This window comes from Megascapheus bottae, chromosome 3, assembly GCF_031878675.1.
Source record: "Megascapheus bottae isolate mThoBot1 chromosome 3, mThoBot2.hap1, whole genome shotgun sequence".
Lineage (NCBI taxonomy): Eukaryota > Metazoa > Chordata > Mammalia > Rodentia > Geomyidae > Megascapheus > Megascapheus bottae.
In genome coordinates, this window is record NC_143511.1 from 3,070,526 (window position 1) to 3,090,508 (window position 19,983).

At 41.0% G+C, this 19,983-nt stretch overlaps 1 protein-coding gene across 1 annotated transcript in view; it reads left to right on the forward strand.

Annotated features, from left to right (window-relative positions):
• The window catches only part of LOC150064800 (spermatogenesis-associated protein 31D1-like), a 17,281-nt gene extending 7,172 nt beyond the window's left edge, over positions 1–10,109 (forward strand). Inside the window, exons 2-3 of the mRNA XM_090329019.1 lie at positions 6,258–6,315; positions 7,129–10,109. Of these exons, the coding sequence (XP_090185145.1) occupies positions 6,258–6,315; positions 7,129–9,990 (2,920 nt within the window). The 3' untranslated portion in view covers positions 9,991–10,109. The remainder of the gene's footprint in view (positions 1–6,257; positions 6,316–7,128) is intronic.
• Positions 10,110–19,983: the final 9,874 nt, after the last annotated feature.

Genomic DNA, 19,983 nt, shown 5'->3' on the forward strand with positions numbered 1-19,983 from the left:
GGGAGGAAGTCGGCTTGACAAGACAATGGAGAAGCTACGCATGCAGGACAGGACAAAGAACAGTCTAGTATTTCTGGTAAGCTTTCATTGTAAGAAAAAGCAAGGATTGGGTGTCTGGGGTGAAGGTGGATTCATCAAACCTGATGGCTAAACAATACTATGAGGGAACAACACAGGGCTTAACCAGTTTATAAACTTCTGAAGCTAAAAGATCTATTTTTGGTGGTACTGGAGCTGGAATTTGGAGGCCTCAGGTGCAATACTGCTTACAACTCTGTTTTTCACTGTTTCGTTTGGTTTGGTTTTGTTCCTGTCTAGGTATGCATCTGAGCCACAATCTGCCTACATCGTGGATCACAGGAATGTGCCACGGTCCAGTTTCCGCCATGGAGGAAGAACCTCATGGATTTTCCTGACTGTGCTGTCCTGCCACTGCAGTCCTCCCAATCTCAGCGTCCCTTCTAACTTGGGATTCTGCTCTAGCTAGCTTTGAACTGCAATCCTCTGGTCCTCAGTATCCCATATAGTGAGGATTGCAGGTTTGAACTATCAGAGCCTGGCTGTAAATACATAAGTTTTAAGAGTTTTAAGGGTTAAGTGAACAAATAATATGAAAGGATAATAGATATACTATACAATAGCCACCAAAATAACATCTCTCTCTCTATATGAACCAATGGAAATTTTGGTGAAAAGTTACAAAGTAGATGGAGGAAAAAGCTCATAAAGTAACCATAAATGTGGTTTAAAGCAAAGGGCCTTGCCAAATGAAGTTCAATCAGCCTAATTAGAAGACCCATGATGCTAAGGTGAAGCCTACCCCTCACATCAGGATGGATCTGGTTGTGTGGGCTTTGGACATGTACAATTGCTCTGTACAACTGATGCAAAACTATGGGAGAGGGAAGGCAGAATGAGGAGGAAGCAGGGTTGGAGAGAGAAAGAATGATTGAAAACATGTTGAAAATGTTTGTTGTGTCGTCTCCCTTTTATGCTTTTTTGGATTCTGTTCATTGGTGTAAAGTACTGTGCTCTCTACAGGCTTTTAGCATTATCACTGAACCTCTTGAGAAATCTCAAGGGGTTTTGTGTTCAAGGTTTCTGTTTTTGTGCAGGTAAAAAGCATTGTGTATTTGAGGAGCTGTAGGTGAGAGCAGAATAGAACTTGTAAGTCCCTGAGCATGCAAAGCTTTCAAAGATTACATGTTATCCAAAGGGAGATCACAATGCAATAAAAGGATCTCTTATAATATCTAGGTAGTAGGTAGAATGATTAAAATATTGAGGTAAACACACTCTATTGAAAGGGTGTAGTGAAGGCATCTATAGGACACAAGAGGGATGAACAGATTAGCATATCTGGGTGATGGAGGGAAGCTGTAGGTTCAATTCCCTTATGTTGTTTTCTCCACCACCAGCCTTAAGAATCTTTGCTTTCTGCTCAGGCTCTGTGATGTGGCGTGGAACTGTGTGTAATTTAGAATGTGTACTCAGTGCCTGGATTCTGATGTGGATCTTCTTCTTTGACCTCGAAGCCATACCACAGCATAACTGAACTTCAACTTGACTTCTTGAGTATTCCTATCTCCGACTTCCTGTCTGGGTTTCTCCTTCTCTCTCTGTGCTAACAGAAGAGGAATTTGTATTTCCCAATAGCCTAGAAACAGAGAGATATCAAACAGGTAATAAAACTAGAGCTGCTCCGAGTGTAATACATGGATTTAATGTGATAAACTTCCCTTTAAACACTACCTTTGGTGCATCCAACACATTTTTCTAAGTTGCATTTTCATTTTATTTACTTTTACATATTTTAAACCTCTCAAAAAATTTGATCAATGAGTTAATGCTTTGTTTAATCTCAGATCATTTTGGGATTTTCTAACTACCTTTCCTTTACTGATTTCTATTTTAACAGCTTTTGGCCTAAAAGCATATTTCATATGGCTACTGTTCTTTTTTATTTATTAAGGCATAGCTTATTTCCCAAAATGTGTTATATCCTGGAGGATGTACCACTTGAGCATGGGGAAATGATTATGTATTCTGTTCAGCTTGGGGAGATTATTTGATAATATTAATGATATCCAAGTGATTGAATGTGTTGTTTCAGACTATGTCCTGATGATTTGCAGCACAACCAAGCTTCAATTTCTGTTATAAAGTTTGTTGAAGCTGTTAACAGTATCAGTAGGTTCATCTATTTCCTTTCCTATTTCTAACAGTTTGTCATACATTTTGACAATCTGTTATTAGATATATACACAATGTTTTCCTTATGTTGTTGGAAAATTGAACCCTTCATTATTATTTGATACTTCTTTTATCACTGGTAACTTTTCTTATTCTTCAGTATGCTTTGCTTGAAATTAATACTATTTCTGTTTCCTTTCCTTTTTTCCTTTGTGGGTCATGGGGCTTGAACTGGGCCTGGGTGCTGTCCCTGAGCTCTTCAGCTCAAGGCTTACCACCCTACCCTTGATCCAAGCCCCACTTCCCATTGTCAAGAGGTTAACTGGAGAAAAGAGTCTTAGGTCTTTTGTGCCTGGACTGGCTTTGAATCTTGGTCCTCAGATCTGAGCCTCCTGAGTAGCTAGGATTACAGGCATGAGCCACCACAGTCAGCCTGTTTTCTTTTGATTCATGGCAATATTTCATGGCAAATATCTATAGGATTTATATGTTAAGAGTATTATCTCATATCTTCAACTTTAATATTCATTATACCCAATCTTCCTTTTTATTATCCCTTTTTTTCTCCTTTACGTTATCTTAAACAGGAATTTTGTTTAATTTTATTTGGATCCCTTTTTCTAGAAGTTCTAACTGTGTATTTTTAGGGTATATAACATGATGCTGAGTATTCTTTCCTATTTATCTTCCCATTTCCTTTTCCCATACCATGGTGACCATTCTTACAGTCTTACTCTCTATTTATATGTATTCAGTGTTTTTAAAATAATTCCTGCCAGGCACTAGTGACTCACACCTATAGTCCTAGCTACTCAGAAGGCTAAGTTCGGAGGATCACTGTTCAAAGTCTAGGCAGGAAAGTCTGTGAGATGTTTATCTCCAATTAATCACAAGAATATTTTAAATGGCACTGTGGCTCAAAATGATATGGTACTAAGGCTTGAACTTGGGGCTTGGGAACTGTCTGTCCCTTAGCTTTGTTGCTCAAGGCTTGCACTCTACCATTTGAGCTTTTTTGATGGTTAATTGGATATAAGAGTCTCATTGATTTTCCACCTGTAGCTGCCTTCAAACCAAAAGCCTCAGATCTCAGCATCCTGAGTAAGTTAGGATTATGGCTGTAAGACCCTGGCACCTAGCAATGTGCTTTTTCACTCCCAGAGAGGTCTTGGTTTCAGTGATAAAACATGTGATCATTCTATTTTGTAGGATCCCAGGAAATAGCCTTGGGCACTTTGTGAGTTTTCTGTTGTTGTTTTGATTTTTTGAAAGCCATTAATAGGAACTACTAGTGGTAGAATTTATGTTAAGTTCCTAGGAACTGGGCTGTGTTTAATGTTTTCTATAGTTATAACCATCAGAGTTTCAAATTTCTTCTAGTACCCAGGTTTTATCTCTGGTGCTTTAGTTTTTCATAAGGTTACTTCCTTAAGTAGAGCATTCATGACACAGCTCATGTTGGGTTTAAATCTCCTATTTCTAGTAGGTATGAGTCCCTGGGCAGTGGGGTTCATTCGTGACTTTAGGTTTGTTTTTCTGAATCTTATGGTAACACAGGGTGGGTAGAAGAGGCTGGAGATAGGCAACTTTCCTTCTCCCATATGACATAGCACCTAGTGTTGATGTCTTCTACTAAGAAGGCTCCTGTTAAAGAGAATAATTGGGGTCTGTTTGAAAATGGTTCCTTCTCTCTCTTCCTGATGGAAATATGAAGGTTTTCCCATGGATCTTCACTGTGAGAGCCTGACGGGGAATCTTGCACGAAATAAAATGTAGGAAACTGTGTAAGATTAAAACCTATGGAGCAGCCTCACTCTAATGATAGTTCACAAACATTCTTTGGCAATTCATCAAATTGTCCACTTAAATGTTCTTTCCAGTTTACGATTCCATTGGATTTTGCCTTGATTATGCTTTCTGTGAAGAGGTGGGAGGTGGTTTTACTTGGGAGCTCCATTCTCTGATAGCACTAAAAAATTTTTTTTTACCTTATTCAGTTTTCCAAAGCTCCTTAATGCCATAATTGACTCTTTTCTCACAGGATGATTCTTTAGCTTCCTATTCACCTTCTCACATTGCTAGATGACTTTTGATTGGCCCAGAGAGATATCAGAGATAAGAAGTCTAGGAAAGACCAGGAGATCATTCTTCTAGAGCAATAGATCAGGCAAGGCTAGAGATTCAGGTAGGGATAATGTTTACATTTGCAGTTCACAGCCAACTAATCTGGGTATGAGGGATTCCAAGCACCAATTCCATGATTCTGACTTATCTTAGTTACAGATTACAAGTGCTCTAAAGGGGAATGGACTCTTTGTACCACTTGATCCTATGTTTCACTTAATGTCAAGCATTTTCACCAAGCCTTCCTCCATGTTGGGCAAATCTAGAGAGGAGAGACTTCTGACTAAACTTCAAGTATGAACTCAAGTCCTTCTTTTAGATTCTCAAAAAAAATAAATTGAAAAATCTGATCATCTTATAAAATTAATCAAGAAAGGAATAAACTATTATTTAAAATTGGGAATAATATTATTTTTAGATAATGGATATCTATATTTCCTAAGAGTAGCTTCTTTATGTTTCTTTTCTTCTTAGCATCAGGGAAGAACCAAGAAAAGAAAGGTAGGAAATGTTAAGGTAAGGTGCCACTTGTTTGACCTAGCACCTCAAAGGTGACTTGCCTGTCTTTCGATGAGATCCTAGGTTGATCATCTCTGAGGATATGAATATTTGGGGTTTTTTTTGTCAGTTGTGAGGCTTGAACTTCCTTAGGGTTTGAGTGCTGTTCCTGAGCTTTTTTGTTACCAAATTGAGCCACAGCACCACTTCCGGTTTTCTTTCATTGAAGGTAAGAAGAGGATCACTGGGATGGCTTTGAACCACAATCCTCAGATTTCAGTTTCTGAGTAGCTAAGATAACATGCATAAGCCACTAGTGCTCAGCTGAAGACATCAGTTTTAAGCAGTGTCTTTCAGAAAATAAAGCCTGTAGAGGAGAAGTAAGGAGGAAGGGCAGTCAAACTCAACACTTCTCAGTCTGTATTCTGCCCAGCCACAGGCATGAAGCAGTGATGAGCCTGAAGAGTGGGTGCTGGTCAAGTGAGGAACACATAGCCTGGCAAGGAAAGTTTAGTGGTTGCTTTGGAGTCACAACTTCTGTGTTCCATGCTTTATTTTGGGATGCTCAGACTCATCTCTGCGGTAACCTCCTGTGGTGATTCTGAGTATCACAGTACTTTATAAATGAAGCCACATAAGTATGTGAACTTTCCTCATAACCTCACCAAGTGCAGCTGCCTGTCAAGCCAGCTACTTAGGCAAAACTTAGATCCCATCTCAAAAAAAAATAGAGATAAATGTGGTGGCACTCTTCTGTCATCCCAGCTGTGTGGGAAATACAAATTCAATAATCACTGACTAGGCCACCATAGGCCCAAACAAAAAACCCTATTTTAACAAACAAACAAAAAATAAAACAAAGCCAAGGCTATGGGTATGACTCCGGTGATAGAGCTCCTGCCTAGCAAGCACAAAAAAAAACACCAAAACAAAAAATTGTAGTTATCTTGTCCCTGATTCTTGGTGCTTTCTGATTTAAATATCACATGGGATTCCCATAAATGGACTCCTGTATGTCTCTACTTTCATTATGTATATCACTCTCCTGGTTGTCTAGGTCAGAGAAATTGCCATATAGAAGTAGACCAAGACATGAGAAAGGGTACCAATGTTTATTAAGTAATGCACCTTCTATCTGGTGAATATAATGTAACCCTTCAATTAATTACAATAAAAATACATGGAAAAAAGAAGAGCAGCAGGAAGCTTCTTTATGTTCTGAAAAAGTGATTGGTCTTTTTTTTCTATGCCCTTTATTTTATATGTTCTGTTATACTAGGGTTATCAGTGCTACTTGTCTAGGAAAAGGAAGCTCCTGGAGAGAGATTATAGAAAACTGAGAGACAATGAACATGGGAGAAAGTAAAGAAGGTCTCAGGCTTTACTCTGCTAGGCTCCCATGTCTTCCATTTGGCTACAGCTTTGTGTTTTCTCTCTTTCAGCCCTCCAGGCCAGTGTAGAAATACCACCTTTCAACACCATGCCAATCCCATTCATAAGGTATGTAATAAAAACAACTGCTGGGGCCAGTCATTTGCTTTCACAGGCATTCCTAAATTATGTGCCCTCTTTGTTGCCTTTGGCTCCCACAGCTCTTCACATACTCCTGTGACTCAGTCATCACCTCCTCTGCACTCTGCTTACTCAGAAATCCCTCCTCCAGACCTAATGCCAGCTTCTCTGCCTGAGCTTTCTCGACTTGCCCTTCCATCCTCTCACTTAACCAGATCACGTTCCTGTTTGGTTGAATTTCTTTCATCCTCACAACTGGGTAACAAACTCTCTACCACAAAAGCTTAGCCCTCTCCTTCATCCCAAGTTTCCCTCGCTAACTGCATGCATCTTCATCCTTCAACACATCACACTCAAGAGAACAGATTCTATTCTCTAACCACAGGCCATTTTGTTTCTGGTAGGTAGTCCTGCTGATGTCCTCTTTATGTCCCAACGATCAAAGGCAAAGAGTATTAAAACATGGAGATTTCTCAATTCTCTTGGTGGCAGGCTCATAACAAGAACACATTTCTCCCAAGATTGCCACACTGTGATTTTCAGCAAGAAAATGTCTCCTTCCATCCTCCGGATTCCTATTTCTGGAGACACTCTAATGCATCACATGTGGAGAACAGACATATTCCCTTTCTTGACCTTAATATACAGGAACTTTTAAAGAGACAAGAGAAGAAGAAAACGATTTTTGAAACTTTGGAAAAGGCAGGAAAGGAGGATGATAGACCAGTTTTTGAACAAAAGTGGTCAGAAAAGCAATTGACATCTTCATGGTACTCTATGCATTCTCTTGTTGGTGAGCAGGATACCATAGCCCCCCAAACTGACTGGGATATGAAAGGCAAAACAGAGCATTTAGGAATTCATCAGCAGCTCCTATATATGAAGACCATGGGGAAGAATTTAGAGCAGAAAGACAGTCAACTTTTCTGGGGTCTTCCATCTCTGCACAGTGAGTCAATAGTGGCTACGTTCTTGGTGTCTAGGGAAGGTGGCTCAATAGAACCTCATCTTATCTTATTCAATGAAATTTGTAAAGATCCTGTAGCCCAAATGCAGGGCAGACGACCACCACCACTTCCTCAATCCATCCCTCTTCCTCTGGCCAATGTGCATACCCAACCCATGACACAATCTCAGACTCTACCTTTTACACGGACCCATTTCCATACCTGTGCGAACCCTCCTCTTCTCACGATACCACTGTATTCTCCACCCTGTGGAAATCCTTCCCACAGTCCACAGAACAGGAATAACCCTGTCACCTTAAATGGAAATCAATACCTGGAATGTCACATGGTACAGAAACATCAAGATAGTTCATGGGGTTCAGTTCCTGAGGTCCAAAATCGTCAAGAATCTATTTGCCCTCTAGCTTCCAATGTAAAATTTGTGAGGCAAACCCCACAATCCTATGTCCCAGTGTCTGCCTTTTCTGGCCATTTTTGTGAACCCCAGAACCTGCAGCTCCATGTGCCAAATAGGCTAATCCCACCCTGGTGCTTCCAGGCCTATCTCAGCCCAGGGTCTTTGGTACTAATGGAACCACAATGCAATTCAACACAGATAGCTCACCACAATTGCAATCCTGTTTCCTTGCAACCCTTTGAGTGTCACGGCCATATTTGCAATGACCAAAGGAAGAGTCAAGTGAGTCAACTGGGAACTTTCTATGAGAGTGTTGCTACAAGCTCGCAGCTGAGAAGGGATACAGCACAGAATCTTGGACACATCTTAGGGAAATACCCATTAAATAATTTACCAATGGATTCAGAATACTATGTGTTAAACTGTCCAACAGCTGCACCTGAGAGACAAAATAAATGGGTGTATAATTCAAGGAATAGTTCAGGTAATACATTACTAAGGCTCCCAATGAATAATTTGAATGAGCTTCAAATAAGAAGCATTCTTAGGCTGCACATGATCAGAAAATTTTGGCAGATCAGTGTAGGTCAGATTCCTTTGATGGTGTGTCGTTCGTGGCTGGTTGGTGACAATATGGTACCTCATTCTGGGAGTTCTCATACACATATGGAAAAAACAAATTTGCTACCACTATTAAGTAGAAGCTTCTGCTCTGTTACTACACTGGAACTTCCCTTTCTTGATCAAAAAACACAACAGATGCTAGAAGCCCATATTATAAGGTTTCAGATGAGTCAGAGGTGGGGCCTTCCCCTCAAGGTTCTTGAATCTATTAAATTCTACATGTTGAGAGAAGCAAAAACATGGCCCCTTCCCCAATTTGACTTCCTCTCAACCTCCAGGCACCTTGCACGCAGTGCTACATCTTTTCAAGAAGATGTGGTAGGGACAACAAATTCAATCCCTATCTTGCGTCATTCTCTCTCTGCCAACTTACATGTAGATCAGAAAGGACATGGGCTCCTGACACGATTACCTTCTAATATTGAGCATGAGCTTGTAGATCAGACTTTTTTGCTCTGTACACACAATACCGTAGAAAAAGTGAATCTGAATGAAAGTGAATTAGAAAGTAGATACAGTCCAGGGCAGTTCACAAAGCAAGATGTGGCTGGGCCTAATCCAAGAGATGAAAGGGTAAGTTTTAGCCACACAGAAAAAATGCTTCAGGACAAAAGCATGGGGGAAATCTCAGAACATTTTCCAACCTCCGATATAGACAGAGTTAATGAGAAAAAAACTGTATTAGCCAACAGATACAGCCCAAAGTGTAGGAGACAAAATGGAGTTATGCATACATCAGAGGATGGGAATTCTCACCACAGAAGAGGAGTGCTTCGAAAACAAAATATGGTGCATGAGAATCTAGAACATTTTACAAAACCCAACCAGTTGGGAAGTACACAAATGACAAATACACATTTAAGTAAAGTGGAAACTACCTTGATCACTGAATATGACCCAATAAGCCTATCAATTCTGAAAGATCCTACACTAAAGTTTAAGTTGAATACTGGGTCACATAACCAGGATGAGTCTTCTTCCAGTGACATGTCCTTTCCTTCAGGCAGCCTTACTTCTGAATCATCGTTGTCTTATGACAACAGTATCTCCAGTGGGGAAGTGGAAGCTTTCCAGGAACTGCATACTTACCTGGATGGCATAAGGCGCAATACAGAGCAATGGGACACTGGTAAGCATGCCAAGTTCCAGGGCAAATGTTACACACTACCTGAGAGAAGACTGATCTCACCAGAATCCAAAAAAGAAGAATTTATAAGGGAGGACTCGGGGTTAGAGATATCCACAGCAACAAGTAAGAGCCACGATGATCAGGAAAGGAAAGCAGAGAATCCTTCTGAAAGCAACTTCAGAAAAAAAATAAGGCAATTTTTTCAGTGGATTCATTTTAGGAAGAAAAGCACAGGAGAGGAAAGATCTGAGAAAGATAAAGCTCTCTTTATGAGTTGTGGGCCTCCTGAAGCCCATGAGCTAATGGAAACTCTTGGAAAGCTATTGGAGAAGAAACTGGCATGTAGACAGGTACCTCAGGACATGGGGATGAGTCAGGAGAAAGAATTGCAGGACTGGACAAAGCTCAACAAAGAACAACCTTCTACCTCGGACTCACAGCAAGAAGCTATCTCTCCTCGCCCGAGTTACTGTTCAACTGTGGGATGGATCTATGAGAATAACAGACCTCCTCAAAAGATTACAGCCTTCAGAGAACAGTTATGAGTCCAGAAACTTTCTTCCTCCCTGCACCCTCCAAAATGCCAAAGTCCTATCCAAGCTTTACCTGCAAGCAAGCATGCCAGATATTTGTACATGCTCTCATATTTTTGAACACCTTGAAGGCTAATTCATGTTTGAAAAGAAGTGCTTTTGCAGCATTTACAAGAAGGAAAACATTCATAAAGGAACTCAAATTTCTGTTTAAAAATTTCTTCAGTATAACACATCCTGTGATGGGAATAACCACTCTAATAGCAAATCAAGAATAAATGTTTCTTTTAATAGAATTACTTTCTCTGTCGTCTGCACTAGGGTTTGGGGATCCTGGATATATGCACAGGGAAATGAAGGAATTACAGTAGCTGTTAATGAGATTTGTCTTATTTCACTTCTAAAGTAGATGGCCAATTCTGTTTAAGGAGCCTGACAATAGCTTTCTCAGCTTTATCCCACATCTTTAACTTCACCATTTTCAGATATATTTCATCTAAAATAATTTTTTGTGCTAGGCACTGGTGGCTCACACTGGGAATCTTAGCTACTCAGGAGGCTGAAATCTGAAGATTGTGGTTCAAAGCCAGCCCAAGCCAGGAAACTCTATGAGACTCTTATCTTCAATCAAAACAGCTGGAAATGGAGCTGTGGCTCAAGTGGTAGAATACTAGCCTTGAGCAAAAGAATAGCTCAGGAATAATACACAGATCTTGAGTTCTAGCCTCAGGGTGCACGTGAGCGCAAGTGTGTGCACACACACCCCTCCCCCACGTGCACACGCGCGCACACACACACTTTTCATGAAAAGAAAAATAACTCCAAGTGTTCAGACACACATTTCCAAAAATCAAGAATGTGGTTCAGATCATCTTTTTACCTACTTCTCAATATTCCAAACTACAAACAATTGTAGGTAAGATGAGTTATTCTACAATAGAGCCACAAATTCCCCTTGCTGAGTCCAGGAAGTCTTGGAACTGTAATTATGGTATTGATTAGACATTAGCCCAACCTGAAATCAGTCATAAGAACAAGTGTGCGAGAAAGGGTTTCATGTCACCTATTCCAACTATTCTTTTTATAACAGTACAAAGAATGGAACTGTGAAAGTGGCCAGGTATAAGAATGTTTTCCTAGAAATTGTCTCATTCTTTCCTAAAAAACAAACAAAACCAGATTTGAGCTGTCACTAGTGGTTTACACCTGTAATCCTTGCTATTGGGAGGCTGAAATTAGGGAATTATGGTTTGAGGTTAGCCAAGGCAGAACCCGTGCTGGCAACAGTGGTATGTTCCTGCCTTCTCAACCTATTTTGTTGTGAGCAATAAGGAGGATTGTTTAGGCCAGTCCAAGCAGAAAAGTCCTAGAGACTTCATCTCCACAGAGGGAAGCTGGAAGCAGTGGCATATATCTGTGACCCAAGCAATGATGGGAAGCCTAAAGTAAGGAGGTTGTGGTTGATGTGCCTACTTGAGTAGAAGGCAAGATCCTCTCTCAAAAGTAATTAGCCCTTGCTGGGACTTTGGCCTAGTGGTAGAGTGCTTGCCCAGCATGCACAAAGGCCTGGGTTCGATTCCTTGGTCCCACATACATTAAAAAAAAGCCGGAAATGGTGCTAAGGCCCAAGTGATAAAGTCCAAGGACAGTGCTCAGGCCCTGAGCTCAAGACTGGCAAAAAAAATAATTGGCCCTTGATTTTACAAGGGCTGAAGGTGTGGCTCAGGTGGTAGAGAATCAGCAGAGCAAGGCAACTACTCTTGTGAGGCCCAAAAGTAAAACAGCTCTTGATTCACATATTACACAGGTAAGTGCTGTGTGTGATGTGTTAAGTATGTGGAGTGAGGGATAGGTATTGGTGTTGTGGAAGCTGCACAGAAGCCATCAAAAAACATCTCATATCATGTTACTTTATCTTGAACTCCCATTATTCATATTTTGAGCTCAACAATTATGTCTCACTGCACATCAGGGTACCTTGAAGAATTGTAGAACAAAAGAGACATAGAGGAAGTTAACTATAGCAATAGAATAAGAATAAAAAACAATGACCTTGTGTTGGTCATTCTATCTACCATCAGCCTCTTACCTAACCTCTGGAAGCTAGTAAGGACTTTCTACAGAAAGACACTACCATTTCATGATAGAAGTACAGGGATGCCCTTCTCAACGTGAAGACAATAAAAAGACATCACGTGCAGAGATGTCAGATTCTATATTACCCTCTTTGAAGATTTTGGGCTCTATCTGCCAGCTGTGAAGTTTTTCGTACAAAGTTTATAATCACTTAGGGCATGTTATAGAAACTATAAATTTAGTCATTTAATAACTACTCACAATTTTTGTGGGTCAGGAGTCCAGGAATAGTCAATTTGGGTTTCCTCATCAACATTCTTCCCAAGATTGTAATCAAGCTGTTGACTCCATCTGGTGTCTCATCTGAAGGCTTGACCAGAGAAGTGATTCATTTCCAATGTTCACTGGGTAGCTGCTGACAGAATTTAGTTCCTCCATCCTATTGAGCTGAGGTTGTCAATTTCTTGCTAACTAATGGCTAGAGTTGGTTGGAGGCCTTGCTGTCTTCCTTGTAAAATTCTCCAATGTGGCAGCAGCTTGTTTCATCAAATCCAGGAAAGCAGAAATGCTGATAGCAAGACAAAAATCACAATTGTTTGCCTGCTGAAAATGCAAGTAACATCTCATCACCTTTCCCTTCTCTAACTGGTTAGATATCTAAATCCAAATATGTAAGCAAATACATTAATTTTTGACGCACTGAGGAGGAAATGAAATAACACACATGTGAATGCTAGGAAGCAGGGTGAACAGGGACTCTCAGAAGTCTTCCTGGCATTTGGATGTCTTATTGGAAACCACATTGTGTGTACTGATAGCACTTTTGACCAAAGGTGCCAAGTGGATCCTTATCCTCATCCAAATATAAATAATCAAAATCAAGAGGGTATAAACTCCAGTGGAATGATGGCTGGTAAAGAATTAGGAAAATTTTGTTCCAAGGGGAGAGTGCTAGTCTTGAGCACAAAAGCTCAGGGATGGACCCAGGCTCTGAGTTCAAGCTCCAGGATTAGCATCAAGAAAAACAGTGTAAGTGTAGGGAGCACTTGCTTGCCTAGCATACATGAAGACCCGGGTTCGACTCCTTGGTACCACGTATAGAAAAAAGCCGGAAGTGGTGCTGAGGCTCAAGTGGTAGAGCTCTAGCCTTGAGGAAGTCCAAGGACAGTGCTCAGGCCATGAGCTCAAGCCCAGGACTGGCAAAAAAAAGAGTAGGGAGCACTAAAGCTTTCCCACTGACACACTCACTGTCTCAGGTACGATTTTTCAAGGCCTGAGTGATTTGTGGGTAGTTCATCGCCAGTGTGGAGCGCACAGTTTCCTAGTTACTATCTGCCCACTTGCCCACTTTGAAGATACAAGGGTCAAGCATGGAACAGGAACAAAAGCCGTGGGCTCCCAAGCACCTCTTACACAATTCTGAGAATTATACGAGTAAGTTCCATGCCAGCTAAAAAGAGACTAAGCATTTTAAGAGACAAAAAATACAGTAAAATACAGGAGTGAAGACTCAGGATGAGAGACATCGAGGGCATAATAAAGAGCCATGCTGAAAGGACAGGAAATTAAGAGGGGCTTTCCCTCTTTTTAAACAGTGAATTGATTCCAGAAGAGAGAATAGTCCTAAGAAAGAGTTGTCTGTATAAACTGTGGATCTCCCGAAACCTGAGTTCATGGCATCTTTCAAGAAGACCCTGGAGAAGAGAACCTGACATGTAGGTAGGAAAATGAGGCTGTGGGTTTGTCAGCAAAAAGAGAAACTCAGAGTTTAGCAGAACCCAACAAGAGACAATCTATCATGGGGAAACTTTTGGCCATAGCAAAGGAAAGGGTTAAGGCCCTGTGTCTGCAATCAAGAAGCTGTCCGTCCTGGCTTGATGTATCCTAAGTGTTGGATGAATCCAACAAGACCAAGCTCCCAGGAGGTTTTGACATTCAAGAAACAACATGATCATAGATTCACTTCCTTTACCCCCTTCAGGTGGTGAAGATGCTAGGTCCCCCTACCTAATGATTTAATCACCCCTTGACTTGAAGAAATGCCTATATCAGTTGCTGATTAGCATCAGCATTAGCTAATTAGGTTGAGCAGAAATGGTTTTAGCATCTTGTTACTGATACTGGAAGCCTTCCCACTTTCTTTTCCACCTTTTTTAACCTCCCTTCAAATACACTGGTTTTCCTGAATGTCAGGGCTTGTCACTGGGGTGCAGGAAACCTACATTCTTAGCTGTTATTATGATTCTGTTCTTGGCTGAGGGATTTGGACTTTCCCAACACACTGCCACTTCAGACAGTCCAGAACCAATTCTAGAGACTAAAGTGTGTCTAGCAACATAGCAAGAGAGAATGAGCCTTTCCTATTTCAGTTTCTCTTTAGTGTGGTTTAACTTACGTTTTTGTAATTTTCCCTGTTGGAGGCTTTCAGCCTCTTGAGAAAGTAAGATTATAAGATGGTGCCTGGCAGCTTGCTGACCAGGAATTACTTTGCATTGGTTGATTTGTTTCTTCCGTGTTTGTGGATAGAGCGTGATCGTTAGATTTTTCCATGTATGCTTGCTGCATGCGAAGATGACCTTTATTGTGATTGGCTGCTTCAGGATATAAATAGTGGAGGATTTCTGGGAAAGGAGAGAAAAAGACAGAAACAGAAAAAAACCTCTGCTTATAGCTATTTGAGTCTATGATCATTCCCAGTCCGTCTCCGAAGTGAATAGGATTCAAAAAACCAAGGTACTTTTAAGGTGAAATTTGCTCTTCCTGAGATTTCTTATACAATGAAAGATGCACTCCACTTCCTCTGTTGCCTGTTTTAAGCTCCTTGTAAATAAACTGGCTTTCCTATTCAATTGGCAAGGTCAATCACTGAGTAGATGCAGAAGACAGATCCTACTGAAGTGGTGATAAAAGAATGCAACACTTAAGATGGAGACTTAAGAGTTTTAGTTGCTACTATTGATTAGGGCCTGAGTATAGCTTAGTGGCATAGCACTGGTCTAGCAAATCACCTGGGTTTAGCTGGGCACTGGTGGGTCATGCCTTTAATCCTAGTTACTGAAGAGGCTGAGAGCTGAAGGTCACCATTCAAAGCCAGCAAGAAAGATCATGAGTCTCTCATCTGTAATTATCCACCCAAAAATCCCCACCAGAAGTGGAGTTGTGACTCACGTGGTAGAGCACTAACCTCGAGCAAAAAAGTTTAGGAGCAGCACATAGGCCCTGAGTTCAAAGCCCAGGATGGCACACACACACACACACAAAAAAACAAATTCCTGGGCTTGCTCATCAGTGTAGTAAAATCCATCACCACAAAACAAGAACAACTGCAACAAAGAAAAAAGAAAGGAAAAATTAGATTATACTAAATATGGTAACTACTATTTGAATGTAGTTTGGAACACTTAAAATATTTAGGAGCTAAGTCAGGCACTGTGGCTCACGACTATAGTACTAGCTACTCAGGAGGCTTAGAGTTCAAATTCCATGACCACCAATAACAAAAAAAATCCTTGGAAAACCCTGGGGTCATGGACTTGGTAGGACAGGCAAGGAAATGTCTCATCATGAAAGCTACACTACCTTTCCTTCAGTGGCTAAACTCTCTACTGTGATAGTATAAGATAGCATATGATTATTGGAAAATCAGAGCACCGAGCCTGAAATAAGAGGTAATACTTTGCCAGACCACCCCTAGCCTCCTGTAACGGAACTCCTAAAAACACTAAAAGCACTATCTAAAGGGAAGGAAAAAGAATGTGTTGGAGAATTCTGGTTATATGAAATCTCCATGTTTTTTTTTGTTTTTGGTCTGTCATGGGGCTTGAACCCTTGGTTTGGGCATGTCTCTGAGCAATTCAGCTCAAGGCTATTACCCTACCTCTCGAGCCACAGTGCCACTTTTCTAGTGCTTAATTGGAGATAAGAGTCTCCCAGATTTTAGTGCCCTTGCTGGTTTTGAACCGAGATCCTTAGATCTCAGCCTCCTGAGTAGCTAGGATTACAGGAGTAAGCCACCACACATTTTTTTTTTCTTTTTGCCAGTCCCGGGCTTGAGCTCATGGCCTGAGCGTTGTCCCTGGACTTTCTCAAGACTAGAGCTCCACCACTTGAGCCTCAGCAGCACTTCCAGCTTTTTTTCCATGCATGTTGTACTGAGGAATAGAACCCAGGTCTACCACTCTGCCACTAGGCCAAACTCCCAGCACCTGGCTCCACTTTTTAAACTGGACAAGGAAATCTGTTGGGAATGAAATTTCTTAGCGGGAAGTGTGAAGGAAGTATGATGGCAGGAGCTGATGAAACAAATTGAAATACAATATAAATATATGCAATGCAACAATGAAATCTATACACACATACACAATTAACATATGCCATTTTTTAAAGGCAAAACAAAGAAAAAATAAAAAGGAAAGAACTCTCCAGAATATACCAATTAAAAGATCTAATCCTTGTGAGATAGCCCATGTCTACAATATTAACATTGAGTCACGAAGATCACAGTTTAGGGCTAGCCTGAAGTACAAACCTAGATCACCACCTTTTTATTTTTATTTATTTATTTATTTATTTATTTATTTATTTTTTTGCCAGTCCTGGGCTTGAGCTCAGGGCCTGAGCACTGTCCTTGGACTTTCTCAAGGCTAGAGCTCTACCACTTGAGCCTCAGCACCACTTCTGGCTTTTTTCCTATGTATGTGGTACCGAGGAATGGAACCCGGGTCTTCATGCATGCTAGGCAAGCACTCTACCACTAGGCCAAATTGCTGGCCCCTGATCACCACCTTTTTAAATTGAAACAAGTAAACAAGATGTCCAGTGCTCTAACAATCAGAGATACTGTCTGGAAGAATTGAGTGGGTTCAAGTTTTCATGAAGCTCCTTCTCATTGTGTAAAACTATTAACCTCTTGGGTCTCAGATTTTTCATCAGAAAGCAAGAATGACATGGTATGTATGCACTGCATACAAACTGGGTAGTATATGAACATTCATCAAAAACTGCCTGCCTGTAAAATGTTGCTATTGACATAATGCTTACTCCTATTATCATTCTTTCCAGATTCTTTACAAGGCTAAATGTTTAAGGAATACAAAGATTCAGAACAAGGCTGTAAAACAAACAAAAAACCCTTCACTCTTGAATAACTTCATCAGAATCTCCTTTGCTCTTCATATATTATGGGTAAGAAAAGCCATTATAGTCCCTGATTCAGACATTGTCACCTAAAAGAGAACTGAATCATGAAAGTTTTAAAGTAGTACAGATTATACAACTATACTAATAAAAACCCTAGCTACTTATCAATACCATTTAATCTCTCAAAAGCTAAAAGAGAAGTATTTGATTTCTGGTTATAAAATGTCACTCTAGAGGCCAAGAGTGTGGTCTAGTGGTAGAGTGCTCGACTACCATGCACAAAGCCCTAGGTTCAATTCCTTGGTACCACAGAAAAAGCCGGAAGTAGTGCTTGGCTCAAGGGTAGAATGCTAGCCTTGAGAAAGCTCAAGGACAGTGCCCAGGTTCTGAGTTCAAGCCAAAGGACTGGCAAAAAGAAAAAATGGTCCTCTAGGAACTACAAATGGAACAGAAAAAATAATTTAAGAAATTTAACTATTACCCAATCATTAATCAGTAGGAATCCAAGACAAATGATGCAATGACAAGATAATACTGAGAGAAAAAATACTACAATCACTACTGCTAAAACAAAACAAAACAAAAACAAACCCAGCAGCTTATATGGTAGTTTATATTTTTTCCCTTTTTCTATTTCTTTTAGTCCTAGACATACACATTCAAAATATAGTTCAATTACAATAGAAATAAAAATTTTAGCTGGGCGTGGTGACTCACACCTGTAATCAATCCAACTACTCAGGAGGCTGAAATCTGAGGATCAAGGTTCAAAGCCATCCCGGGCAATACAAAGCCATGATATTCTTACCTCCAGTTAATCACTAGAAAATGGGAAGTGGGGCTGTGGCTCAAGGGTAGGATGGTAGCTTTGAGCTGAAGAGTTCAGGGACAGCGCACAGGCCAGAGTTCAAGCCCCATGACCAAAAAAAAAAAAAAGAAAGAAAGAAAGAAAGAAAAAAAGAAAAGAAATAAAAATCCCTTTTTAAATGTTGGTTGTGGGACTTGAATTCTTGGCTTGGGCGATCTATAATATAACATAATGTCTATAGAATGTATATCTCATCACTGATTTGTATGTCTATGTCCATGACCTTGAGTACCCGAATATTGAGTCCTCGCTCTTGTACTGTTTGGATCTAATATCCACATATTAAGGATATCATGTGCCTTTTCTTCCTTTGGTCTTGATTTGTCTCACTCAACATGATTCGCTCTAATTTCATCCATTTCCCAGCGAATGCCATTATTTTTAAAGGTAAAATGAGCTTTAAGAATAACCATCCCCTCCTTGTTAGCATAGTGCTGAAGTGCCACCATGAAGTGATGGAGAAATTTAGCTGGATTTTCATTAGATTTCTGGGTAATCTCCAGGCTCTCCAGTGACTTGGCATGAATGGGCTGCCCGTAAACCCAGGGCATAGGGAAATCATACAAGATTGGCAGGGGGAAGGACAAGCACAGAAAGCAAGGAAAGCATGAATGTATAGAACATCTAGCTATTTACCATTGGGACAGCAAAAGTTGTCTGGATCTCTGAGAATATTATAATTAAAAGTTCTGGTTTTTGGCCATGGAGACTGGCAGTCTTACATTTTCACTAGGCCTTATTGCAATAAAACACAAGGCACTTTGGCTTTATGGATTCCGTTAGTGAGAGGACATCTAGAGAGGGCAGGAGCGCATCCCAGGGGAGTGTCTTACCTCTGGTGTGACTGGCAGCACTCCATCTGAGGGAGAGACTTGGGGATGGAGTCTGCTGAGTGTAAAGAGCTTAGGCATGGAAGGCTATCCACCCATAATGCCTCTTTCAGAATGAGGGTCAGATTCTGTATTCAGGCATCCTGACAGACCAAGGAGACATAGGAATGCTGTGGCATAACACCACATCTAGAGAGACAGGGGCTCAAAGAGTAGCACTCATCAGAGGGAGAAGAGGGGTGGTAGGAGACCCATGTCAGGAATGCAAGGCCAGCAATGATAAAAGCAGGAAGTCCTTGGCAGAGTTCCTGTGGCAGTTTGGTTTGTAAGGTAGGGTCAGGATGGGAATTAGCCCTCAAAAAAAAAAAAAAAAAGCAAGCAGCTGGCATGGCCCCTCCTGTGTGTCTTTGCCATCAGTTGTAAAGTTTTGACATAAAGGAACTACCATGTGGTTCAGGCAGAGAAAAGTTATATCTGAACTACTGGCCCATATTGGGTGGAAGCTGTGAGAAAAAGGGGGTTAACATCTGGAGGAACTGGGGTTCATATAGAGAGTGGGCCGGGAGGAAGTGTGACCACAGTGGATGCAGATGTGCACTCAGGGTCTGGGAACCTCTCACAAGTCTGTAGGAGGCATGAGTAGGGCAGCCCAGGATGCGACCTCAGAGAAAGGGAAGGACACTGCCCCAATGTGTACAGGTCACCTAGAGAAGGTGACTTTCTACATGGAAAGCAAAGCAGCAAGGGGGAAATCTATGTACACACTGCCTTAGAAAAAGTGGCCCTTTCCTCCAGCAGACCTAACACTTCCACCTGTGGAACTGGTGGTATTAGCAGGCTGAGAGCTGGGGCTGAACCCAGCAGGCAGGGGGTACCTGTCACCCAACCATCAGGCCTTTGATTCCAAGTCTCCGCCCCAGCCAGATCTGGGTCAGCCTGCAGCTCTAGAAGCCAGGTGAAAGTTCTTCTGTTCCTTCCTGCATATCATCAGTTGTTCCCAGCAGGTTTTTATTTTATTTTTGAGGCTGAGAAGACACAAGCCAGAATCGCCAGACCCATGGATGGGAACAGAGCTAAGGAAAATCCAAAGTG